The following is a 12,054-nucleotide window of genomic DNA, read 5'->3' on the forward strand; positions in this document are numbered from 1 at the left end:
TGTCACAAAGCAGGGAATTTTGCTACTAATCTAATTCATGAGATGCCTTGTCATTCTCACCTTTAGTTTCTATATATATAGTTTACCTACTTTACCAACTTCCCTTTCACCTTTACCTTGGTGTCTTTTACTCACCACCCAAGTCGGCAACTGGAACCTCGCAAAGACGACACCTCATCATCGCCGAGTCTCATACGAGGACGGCAATCACATCTGGGCCACTCAGAGACCCGATCACATATTCAGATGCGGCAGCAAGAGGTTCTTGCAGTTGTCGAATGCATGGTACGCCGCCCAGTACCTAATGATTTGCGCTCTACCTGTGGACATATCAGCTAACTGGTTCACAATGGAATAGATGATCGACGTGCCGGAGCCCTGTCTGAGCTCATGTCTAATATCCCTACACCTTCCATGAGCCTTCGGCGCTGCCGGTGTTTGTTCTCAGTTAGACCGCAGAAGGACAACGCAACATCGGAGGGTTGAAAACCCGGAAATGGAAAGAGCTAAAACATTCTGACTGGGACCCCCCAAATCACCTCCCGGGACCGGCTCTCCTACCTTCAGTCGAGAGCCAACATTCCACACGCAAACCCTCTTGCCGACGTCCTAGCCCCGACTGCCTCGATGGTATTCGTCCTCTGCCTGAAAACGGAGCGATATCTTTCAGAATCTTCAGCAAGGGGTCTCTGAGAACAACTGTTGCACGATTAGCCCAGTGCTCTGTCTTTCGGGTCGCCTCTTCACCCACGTCCATATATATAGCAGAATCCTTCAGCTTTAGTCTTTTCTAGACTCACCAACGCCTGATTGAGAGACTCTCCCCATCTATTTCCCCTGACTTGGTCAACAACGGAACTATCACCTACCTGCCCGGTTTCCAAACCTCGCCATACCTCCCTCCGTCAGGATCATCAGCCTGACGCCATCCCCGATCCGCAGTCTGGTGAGCAGCGTGAGCCACCTTTTATCCCGCCTCCATTCGGTCCCGTCGCGACTACCACCAACGATCTGTAGGCTGGGAACTAGTTGTGGAAGGGCAAAAAGAACCGATTTGATGGTGAAAAGCAAGTACCTGGTGTTTACAAGAAGCGTTGCTACCCTCAGGCATAGTTCGCCTTTCCGTCCTTCCACGGCAACAATGCCATGCCGCCTGTCTCCGGCGCCCATCTGCGGTGTTTGGCGTATACCTACCTACTTTCAGCTATTCTGCTACCACCATGGATCCCACCTGCCTGCCTCCTGGGAACTGGAAATTGTCGAGGCAGAACACGTCCAGTCATTGCACCTTTTCCCACGTCAATTTCAGTCGTGGGCTCTCCGAGTTCGAGGGTCGACTGGCAACATCCCTGCCAAACAACTACCGGGGGCTCGAATGTCTTTTAGAGTTCGACCCTTCTGTTGTTCTTTGCTTGGCTCAGATCTTCAGACACAGGCACACGATGGTCATTATGTTGTTTTGTATATATTCAGTCACCCTATCAATTCGAGTTTATCTACCTTACCGCTTTTGTGGTCTCTGACCTTACCCAAGCTTGAAAGCAAGAAACAAGACGCTTACACCGACTTGGAAATTGAACATCGTACTTTCACGGCCACCTACCTACTCAAACAACACCACGTCCATATCCCCAGCCACCAAGGGTCAACTACATGGGATGTGCTGCTGTCTGTGGCTCAGCTTTGGCTACCAGCTGTGACAAGGTACCTCTCAAGCATCAAAAAACTGGCAAGTTGGCCAGCCTCCAGAGAAGCTAGATCATTCTCAGTGCATTGCCACTCACTCCGGCATCTTTGAGGCGTGCCATATTGTTCCATAATGTGCCGCTAAGAAAGACTCGACAGTAGCAGGGATGAAGAATACGTTGTCTATCTTGCGGAATTTTTCTTTCTCGATGAAGATAGCCTCTCTACCAAGGCACCTTACCACAAGTTGTTGCTGCTGAGGGTCAAGGTAGACTGTTAGGAGGGCGATATGCCTGACGTACCTTATCCAGCATGTCAGAATCGCAACCATCCGACAGCTTGAACTTGAACTTTTTCACTGTTCGACCATTACAAGAAATTCAAACATTTACGGTATGATCATCACCTGAGCTCTGAGACGGTCGCCCGCTGGGAAGCCGTGTTATTGTGCCTCGGAAGCAAACCAGACCCTTCACACTGTCGAACACATGAACGGGCTGGAGCATGCTTTCGCCGTAGATGAGACGCCAGAATCATCCTCCATCACGTTCACCTCTCGCATATGAACTCACACTTTCCATCCCACCATCCGGAACCAAAATGCCAGAATGACCACAGTCAAGATGGAACGTTCACCGACAGATCGCCTTCAGGTCGCCGACCAACAACACTGCCCAAAGCAAAGCTGCGTCGGAGCAACACTGGACCGGAAACCGCCGGCTATAGAGTTCATGAGAACTCCAAGCACAGGACGGCTCCAGTAACTCTGTCTCACTAACCCCTGGAATCCGCCACCCAAGTTCAGCAACCTGCAGCACAGGGCCAAAACAACAACACCCTCCTGCCCCTGCCTCAAATACCTCACTCACGTACTTTGCAGAATTAATTGCCTTGCCTCCCAGACCATCTTCAATTCACCAGGCCCCCCCCCCCACCTCCACCAGCCATGTAGGCTCGTCCCCTCGACCCTCCACTGCCACCACTGGCTTGGGAAAACCGGAGGAGAGCTAACTTCATCCGGTCGTGGTGTGAGGGCGAGAAAAGCGCTAGCCAATTTACCTTCCTCTCAAGTCGACCCCGACAACTGGTAGTAGCGGGGGGGGTTGGCAACGTCCAAGAAAATCTGTTTTCCAAACAGCAAACCGTCTCTTTCTCTCCACCAACCCTTCCGTTTGACTCAAGACGGAGAGAGACAAACACTCTCCGTAACCTGTCTACCTGATTACCTGCGCCAGCTTGCCAGGTCCTCCTGTATCCCACCGGCTGCAGCAACCGGGACTCCCCAGCGATGAGGCCACAGCAGCTGGCAGTAGGGAAGGGCGAAGCAAGCTATCAAACCAGCAAAGCTCTCCTTTACCTCCCGACGCTCTGCCCTTCTGAGCAGCTGCTGCGGCCTTCCCCAGGACCACTCGGCACCTGCGAGTTAGTGGTCGGGGGAAGACGGTCGCATGAGGCTGAAGCAACACGAGAACTAGCTTGGGCGTTTGGTCGGCGAAAAGATGAAGATAGCTACGCCACAGGACTTTCCTGGGCTGTTTGTGCGGGACACCTTTCACCTGGACACTGAAGTCATGTAACTGGACCTTAGTTGTGGGTTGTCGTTGCTCATCCTACTCCTTACTTTTGCATCTTCACAATTTACGTAATATCGACCAAGTGGCACTAATCGGGACGTCAGATAGAGGTTGCTATCGACTGGGGTTCAGGTTACGGGAACGAGACAGAGGAAGAGCAGGGGAAGAGAAGACCTGGCGGATGTTCTTCTTGTATATTTACGAACACTGTACAACTATGGGATGACAATAGAAACAAGGACGATATGTAAGACAATGTAACATGTACCATTCAGTCAAAACACATCACATCACATCAGACACTTCATCCAGCACGGTAGGTTCTCCTCAAAAACGTATTCCATTCAAATTCCACAAAACTATCCCAAAAAATGCAAGTGATCATCCCTCCTCTTGTCCATCTATAATCATCATCCATCATCACATAGACCCTTAACATCCCTCCCAGTACTCAACAAAAAACAAGATTAAACAACAGCAACAGCAACAACAGCAACAACAGCAACAACAGCAACAACAGCAACAACAGCAACAACAGCAACAACAGCAACAACAACAACAACATCAAAGAAAAAGCCCGTTGAGAAGCCCAATAAACACAACTTCAAATCCACGAAAAAATCCATCTTTTGTTGTTCCCCCCCCACAAAAAAAGGGAAAAAGAGTCTATCTAACGCTTTGCACATCCAAAGAAACGGTCTATATAAATCCCCAACAAGTGATAATGATGATGATGATGATGATTGATGATCCCTCTTTTATCCGATCCGAATTTTACCCGAATGCGTTCGTTCCCTTCTCTTTCTTTCCAACCCTTGTGATACAAAAAAATGGTGAATACATGAGGAGGAGGTTGCCCAAGAAACTGTTTAACAAAAATGATGTTACAAAAAAAGGGTGGGGGGTATAGGGGTATAAAAAAAATCCATGTCCAAATGTGCAAAAATTCCCAAAACAGTTGCTTCATAAAAAAAAAGGGCCAAGAAGCAAAATTGTGGTGATGTTGAAACAAACATAAAAAGCCGTTGAAAACACCAGGGTCCCTGATGATGGAGATCGTGGGAAAGGGTTAGGAAAGGTGGTGGTGGTGGAGAAAAAGCTTGATGAACCCCCTTGTCGACCCGCCCTTCCCGAAAATCTCCACTCGGCCAATGACAGAATCAAGTGGAGCGCCATGTGAACTCTGGGCAGCCGGGTCGACCCGCACAGTCAGCCCCCAGTCAGCTAAAAAGGTATTGTGGGGGGCTGATTCTGGAAAATATTGGCGCATAGTTTTGTGTGGCTGATGTAAGACGGAAGGAATTGAACTCGGCGAGCGGCGGCCTCAAGGTGAACAGAAAGAGCCGCAGCTGACCAGAGATGAGTTGTCGCCGGGACAATGTGACGGTGTTGTTGGGTGGTAAGGGGCGTGTAAGTGAGGCGTGGGGCTGATCAGAGCTGACAACCCTGAAAGAGATGGAGAAGAAAAAAAAGAAGCAAAGCATCGGGCGCCAACCACAGGCTTCTGCGACATATCGTCAGGTACAGGCCAATCGGAAAGTGCACGCACGACCCAAACAATCGGGATTGGAGATCATGATTCGCGTTTCCGGACCAACCGAACTTGTCGTCAGCACATCACCTCCGCTCGCTGCGACCGGTCCTGACTTGATGTGGGTGGTACGCAGCTTCCTCCTCCTCGTAGCCGTACTCTCCGCTGGCAATGTAGACCTGGGGGTGAGCCGGCCGTTGAGCGCCCTGTGCGTAGGCGGATGGCTCGCGAATGCTGGCATACGTGGTCGAGGGTGGGTATCCAGGGGCCGTGTAGGAATGATGGCGCGCGGGCGAGGGCGGCACAGTCTGCTGTGGTCTGGGGGTGCTGAGACCCAGTGGCTCGATATAGCTGCTTGTCGGTCGGCTTGCTCGGGCGGTTTTGGAGGAAGCAATGCTGCCGCTCTTGGCGTCGCTCTCGTCGCCAACGCGATGCTTGTCGAACCGCTGGCGCAGGCGGTCAATTGTGTCGTCTTCCTTTTCGGCAGGCCGTTCGTGTTCGCGGTGTTGTTCCTTTTCGCGCTTTTCCCTCTTGCGCTCCTTTTCGCGCTTCTCCTTTTCGCGGTCGGCGTCGCGCTCCTTTTCCTTCTCAGGTCTGCGCTTGCTGGCGCTGCGCCGTGGCTTCTTGTCCTCGGTGGACTCGGACGTTGTGGAGCTGGCGGCTGTTGGCGAGCTGGTGACGGTGCTCTTGCGATTGGACTTCTTCAGCTTCTCAATCGTGTCGTCGAGCTGCTCCTGAAGCTGTGTGTTTTGTTCCGAGAGCTCCTTGTTCTTCTCGGCGAGCGTCTTCTTTTCGTGTGTAAAGAGCTCATTCTGGTCCGTGACGGCGCGCACATGGGCCTTGTTCTGCTCAATCTCGTTGCGCAATTGACGGACGGTGGTCTCGAGCTCGGCGATCTTTTTGGAAAACTCGTCTCGTTGCTGGCGCGTCTGCTCAAGAGCACGCTGCAGTTGGTAGATGGTTGTGTTGTCCTCGTAGCCAGAAGCCAAGAAGTTGCGGTCGCGGTCGGTGTTGGAGGTTCGACTCTCGCAGTCGCTGAAGGAACCCACACCCGAGTCGCTGCGCTGATGCTCGTAGTGCCCTTCGGTGGGCGAGCCCCAGCGGACTGTTCTGCTCATGGCGACGGCAGTTATTCGGTGATGCCCTTGGAAGGGGGAGAAGGCTGTAAGGCTAAAGCAGCTTGAAAAATCGTGTTGTGCGTTGATTTGACCGTCGGCGTGGGAGGAGCTGCAGAGGTGCCCGACTGGAACTTGGGGGTATATAAGTGAGAAAAAAAAATGTGCGCGGGAACGAGCCAAAGGGGAAGAAATTGGGCGAATGGCACAGATGGCACAGGCGGCCCCGGCAGACCAGGGGGTACTTTGGACAAGGGGCGGAAGGGCGGGAACAAAAGTGCTCCAAGGCTAGAAAAAGACCAAGAATGGGTGGTGTCTCGGAGTCGGGTTGGGCCTCAACGATAAAGAGCACTAAAGAGCCTAACCGAGAATGAGGGTATAAAAAAACCAGATTTAGCCCCAGGTCAGGAACGAAAATCTCGCTTGGTGTGCAGGAGGAAGAATGAAAAGGCCGAATTTCTCACCGTCGCACACACCTCTCTCCTCTTAAGAATCAGAAGGGAGGGAGGCTCTGGGAGGGGTCCGGCGCTGTTGCCTCGCGCCTGTTACGAATTCAAGGACCACTGGACTTAAACTGGACAAATCGACTGCGCGACGGAGCACCGCCCGGCTACCAACTCAAACTTGACGCTTTTGGGCAAATGGTGGTGGATTATGTCAGTGAGATTTTATTCCCCCTCTTCTCCGTCCGCTCACCCTAGGTACCAGCCAGTCCTGGGCATTCAAACAACAAAAATCCGTGTTCGAATGTGGCTCAATCAGCAAGGCGACGAGAGATGGTGTGCGGCAGTGCTCCGGAATCCTTTGCGAACCACCACCAGAGCCTGGCGCCTCTGCCTGTCACCAAGGCAGTTTTCTTCTGCCTGTCACACAAGGTCCAAGCATGCCAAGCTTCCAGTCCGAATGTCTTCTTACACCGAGGGTTTTTTTCCCCCCTTTTTTGCGGGACGTGTGTGTGGAGATTCTCCCATCCATATCAAAAACCACACCATATATCAAGCGGTCGCACCGTCCGTCTGGCGAACCACGACACTGGGAGGAGGGTACGGCGGGCCGTGGCGGGCGCACGACAGTCTCTTTGTGATCATGAAGTCGGCGACGAAGAATTGCACTTTTGTCTTGGGATAACCAACCACAGAGCTCAGACGGCCACAAGCCAGAAATAGAAGAAAGGGCGCGCTTGTTGGTGGTGTTGGGCCATGGAGTAGCGCGACGGACGGTGAGTCACCGTAATTGTCGGTTATAGGATGTCCACATTTATGCGTTCCATGCAGCCCTTTTTCCCCCTTCATCTTCTGCTTGTTTTTGTGTGTTTCAGATTTGCAGTCTCATGGAATCCCAAGAGGACTCGTGTTCTGATTAGCTCCCGACCCGCCATGGTCAGTTGACCGTTTTCTGCCAGGCCTGCGCTCGAGTGTGTGGACTCCCCTGTTTGTTCTCGAAGAAATGGATAGGGCTGAGCTCCACCCAAAGCAATGGCAGGGGAAAGACCATCACCAGTTGATCGGATTCAACAAGAGGTTGTCCAGATGGCAAAACAGGATCAAACATCACGATATACCGTCATGTGCCCCATAACCATCGCTCCTGCCCAACCTTTGACATCACCATCACTTGATACCGCTCCTTCCGTCCTCCGTACTCCTCCAAATCACACCATCTGATAACAACCCACGATCTAGATTCCCGCAGCACATACCTGTCTTTTTTCCCTCCTGAGTGATCACTCACCCAGCACCATGTTACATCCGTACGCAACGCTTCAGCTCACCATGGGTTCCGTGACTCTTTTGCCGGCAGCAGCACGGTTACCTGGAAGGATCAAGAAGCATCATCACCAATCCCCGTAACCCCATCCCAGCCCTACCATCGATGGAGAACCACCAAACGGGTTTGCTCCATCAAACCCACCAGTGACTCCGCCGCCGCCCACACGCCGAGAGAGAAGTGGAACTACTCCTCCGTTCCACTCTCTTCTTCCCGCCATCACAGGAGCTCCGTCAGGGTCACCACATTCTTCTGCCCCACCCCGGCCCGGAAGGTCACTTTCTTCTCTCTGCCGGTTGACTCAAGCCAAGCCAATGTTTCTTTAGCTTTCTCATGTACATATGCAACTTTACCCTCCCCTTCCCAACCAACCGCGCGCGCATTTGCGACGAGGACGGATGGGGATCGACGAGCAGCAGCCGGACGGCTGATGCCTTGCGTTGCGTTGCGCCTGCAGTGATTCTCACTGCTGCCCCGCACCACCATGCCCCACCCCGCACTTTTCTTCACCCCTCCTTCATCTTTTTGATCCTCCTCCGCTCATATGAGCGCGATAGATAGGGTATGTAATTTCAAAAAAGCGCCATTGCGCACTCCACCCTCCCTGTTCTTGTCACAGAAAATCCTCCGATATGTAATGTAGCTGCCGAGATGTGTCACACGACACAAACAAGACATCTATCTATAAAAGAGACAAAGGGGATCGAGACATGGATAACAGGGAATAGCATGTTCATGAGGGATAGATTATCTATCATCTGTCGACAGTGCTATCGAGTGCTACGTCCGAGTCCGGAGTGCGGCCAGCACGAGCATTGTCCGGAGGAGGGTAGAATGATGGGTGGGTGGTATCCGTGGTGGTTGGTTGACACGGGGATTTTCCGCTCTCTCTCGCCTCCGGGCGGTTTTTATCGATCTATCTCTGTGAAATTGCGGGGGAGGAGGTAATGGCTTCCGGGTAGGACTTTTTGATTTCGGGGAGATAGACCAGATAAAGGTGAAGCAGGTCAGTAGGTGAGAGATGCCAAGGTGAGTGCGTGCGCAGGTGCGTATTTTTTGCGCGTGCGAGATACAGTGGTCTGAACTATGGGGTTTGTATGCACGTTCGAAAAAGGGAAGCTTGTTAACACCGAGGTGTGGGTTTCCCTTTTTCGGGCTGTAGGTGCAGACGTTTCAGTTCGGCCAGGCGTCACCTCATCCTATCCATACAATCTTGAGCTGACGGCGGCGGCAGCTACACCGGATGAATAGCCCTACCGGTCTGGAATCTCGACACAAACCCCACCGGTAAGGTAGGTAGGTAGGTAGGTAGGTATGTTCCTACCTGTAGGTAGGCGCCATGAGGCGGATGGGGGAAATCTGCCATGTTTATGTTTGTGTCCAAGGTGAGGCGAGCGAGGGTATCACCGTCTCACCTTGCCCGTTGTTCCACGGGCAAGGTCCCTTCTCCGGGCGCGGGCGGTACTTCCGATGTCAAATCAGTTGTTTTTGTGCAACCTGAAATCTAAAACATCCATCACGGGGGCTGGTGAAGCTAACTCGATCTCGTATTTGTTTTCGTTCCACAATCGCCATCGTTCGTCATTCCCCCTCCTTTCCAGCAGGGTGGATTTGGGCGGGCTTGGTTTCTCGTTCGACACAAGGGCGCTGCATGATGCATACCAAGAATCCTTCTGCTGTGCAAGATCCCCACTCTGAGCCTCAACCAGGGTAGTTTGCACAGCCGATGAGAGCTGTTGGTTCGTGACGTCTGTCTTTTTGGTCCTCTTCGATCTGTTTTTCATCGGCTTCGGCTATTTTGACATCTGGACTGCATACGTAGACTGGGGATTTGCGGCGTAGTCAACGGCGAGGACCCCGGCAAGGAGGAGCCGAAGCCGCGAGGGGGAGGCCGCGTAGATTTTCTAGGGGTGAGGTGGGAGGGGAACGGGACCGCAAAGCAAGGTAAAGCCGTCAGGTGTAGACGGAAGGATTCATATCATATCAGGAAGGATTCCCAGATGTGCGGTACCCTTATCCGGATGGTGTTGAGATAGGTATGGAAGATTGCGTGTAAGGCGTGCGGTCCTCTCACTCACCCACAGTCCGAAGTCTAGCTCATGTTCGCCACTACACACGCACCTGGGGAAGTGACCCAAAATAATAATTAGGCAAATACAGAAATCATAACCCCGAGTAGACATAATTCGAAATGTTGGTGTGTGGGAAAATGTGGGGAAAACCCCTCTGCCTGCCTGGAGCCTGCCTAAACCGACCAGTTTAAACCATTTTCCTTGACGGAATGCCCCCTCAACCTCAGCTGTCATGATCAAGAAACTCCGTTGCGATATCATATCGAAACATACTTCCGAAGGGGTTGAAGCCAAGGTTGATATTGGCCCCATTATTAATATGTCCTGTTTTTTGTGTCTCGGTAACACGAAACAAATACGGTTGTCAGTTCGGCAAAGCAGTCTTGAGTAACCACCACCACCAACAACCAACCAACCAAATCCCATCTCTTTACCGATACTGTAGAGATTCAAACCCTCTGTTCTTCATGAAAAGACAAAACCACTCATCACGTCTCACAAACCCTCTAAAAACACCAACCACGTGTATAGATCATGTTGTACAATATCTCCAAAAAAAAGTCTATTTTTTTTGTCTGCCTCGGCTCTGCTGTGATCCGGTTTTTTGTGTGTGACGATTGTTCTGTTGGAGTATTTGTATCAAAAAGAAAAAAAATCCATATTCATATTCTGCTGTGAGGCATATCCCTCTTGCTGCCCTGGCCCACCCATTCCCTGTCCCTGCTGTCGTGAAAGTTTGCTTCCGTCTATTGCATCTTTACGTGCTGCCATACGTCAAATTCTGTAACGTTTCTAAACCATCCCAAGAAAACAAAGTCCAAAAGCAAACCGCAGCAATTCCCAAACCCCCCCATACCGTGATACCTTATCATTATTCGTACAAGAAGTGAAAAAAAAGGGATGTTCGTGCTATTCTGTAGCGATCCATCAAAAAATACCCAAAACCGAAAATATGTCGTTGTAAGAAAAAGCCAAATGTAGTTATCGTGAAGGAAAAGTTGAGAAAACAATCTGAGGTGCAGCAAAGAAAGCTTGATATGTTGAGGTCGATGTTGTCTTTTTTTCTGGTTTTCTGATCGAATGGTTAGTATTCGAGGTTGCCAAGTCATCGGCGAACTGACTCACTCTTTCATCCCCATCAAGCCGGCATCCAATGTATAGCTCAGAGAAACAACCGCTGATGACCGCGAGAAGCCCGAGAAGGAAATGTCTGTCGTAATGTACACGCCTCATCGGCGAATGGTTTTGTCCTCAAGTTCCAAAACCGTTCAAGGGTGACGTCGCCGTAGCCGCTCATTCTCCCTCCGAAGCGTCTCGACCTCGGCCTGAAGCACCCGGTTGGTAGCAATGTGCTCATCGAGATTGTCACGCATCCGGTCAATGCGGCGGTTGGCGTCATCGTATCGTCGGCGCCACTCAGCAACCTGCTGCTTCATGGTCTCGTACTCAGTGCCGACATATCTCGCTTTGGCCTCAAGAGCGTCCTTGAGCTGACGGCTGAGGTCCCGGATCTTGGTCGTGAGGTTGCTGTTCTCGAGCTCGAGAAGGGCATTCTTCTTGCGGGCCTCGCGTAGCTTTGTCGATTTGCGGGCTTCGCTGTCAGAGTTGCTTTCGACTGAGCGGCGAAGCTCCGAGTTGAAGGCCTTCTCCTTGCGGACGTCCTCCTCTAGCTCCTGGACCTGGACCCGGAGGATGTGGTTCTCACGGAAGAGCTGGTCGTAGGTCTCGCGGCTTACGCCGCCGCCGCGTTCACGGCCCTGCATGTCGGCGACTGGTGTTTCGTCCCAAAGGGTGTGGACTCGTTCGGCACTCCGAGTACGACTGCGAGGCTGGCGAGGTCCTCGGTTTACGCTCCGGGTGCGACGAATATGGACCTCGGGGACGCCTGGTGTCGTTGACTCAAAGTGCACTCTGTTGCTTCGAGGGCCGTACATATAGGAAGCGGGGGTCTCTCTCAGTGGTGGATAGATGTTGATGTAGGCTGCTGGTGAGCGGATGTGTCTGTAGGCGTGAATGGTGACGGTGTTGGTAGACGACTGAGTTAAAGATAGGTGAATGGTGAAGAGCGGTCAAGTCGAGGGACCAGACGGTGTGGGAACCTCGATATTTAAGTAAAATGGGGGGCAGTGACTATGGGAAGGCTCCGGGTTGCAGGAGATGCAAGCAATCGTGCATGTAAGTGCGTCAGGCAAGGTACGTAGCTTTGAGCGAATGAGATGGGAGAGAGACCCGGCCAAGGGCTGGACGGCTGAAGAGGCCTATCTTTTATGGGAATGACTCCCAGGCACCGGTCTGGTCTGCGGTCCCCC

At 52.0% G+C, this 12,054-nt stretch overlaps 2 protein-coding genes across 2 annotated transcripts; both read right to left on the reverse strand.

The window, feature by feature from the left end:
- Positions 1-4,877: 4,877 nt before the first annotated feature.
- PODANS_6_4800 (uncharacterized protein) lies at positions 4,878-5,909 on the reverse strand (the record flags this gene model as incomplete). Its single annotated transcript, XM_001909945.1, has 1 exon — positions 4,878-5,909. The coding sequence occupies one exon, from the start codon at positions 5,907-5,909 to the stop codon at positions 4,878-4,880; it is 1,032 nt and encodes a 343-aa protein (XP_001909980.1).
- Positions 5,910-11,013: 5,104 nt separating this feature from the next.
- Positions 11,014-11,679, reverse strand: PODANS_6_4810 (uncharacterized protein; the record flags this gene model as incomplete). The annotated part of the gene is made up of 1 exon (XM_001909946.1): positions 11,014-11,679. The coding sequence occupies one exon, from the start codon at positions 11,677-11,679 to the stop codon at positions 11,014-11,016; it is 666 nt and encodes a 221-aa protein (XP_001909981.1).
- Between the last annotated feature and the right edge of the window lie 375 nt (positions 11,680-12,054).

Source organism: Podospora anserina, chromosome 6, assembly GCF_000226545.1.
Source record: "Podospora anserina S mat+ genomic DNA chromosome 6, supercontig 2".
NCBI classification, from domain to species: Eukaryota; Fungi; Ascomycota; class Sordariomycetes; order Sordariales; family Podosporaceae; genus Podospora; species Podospora anserina.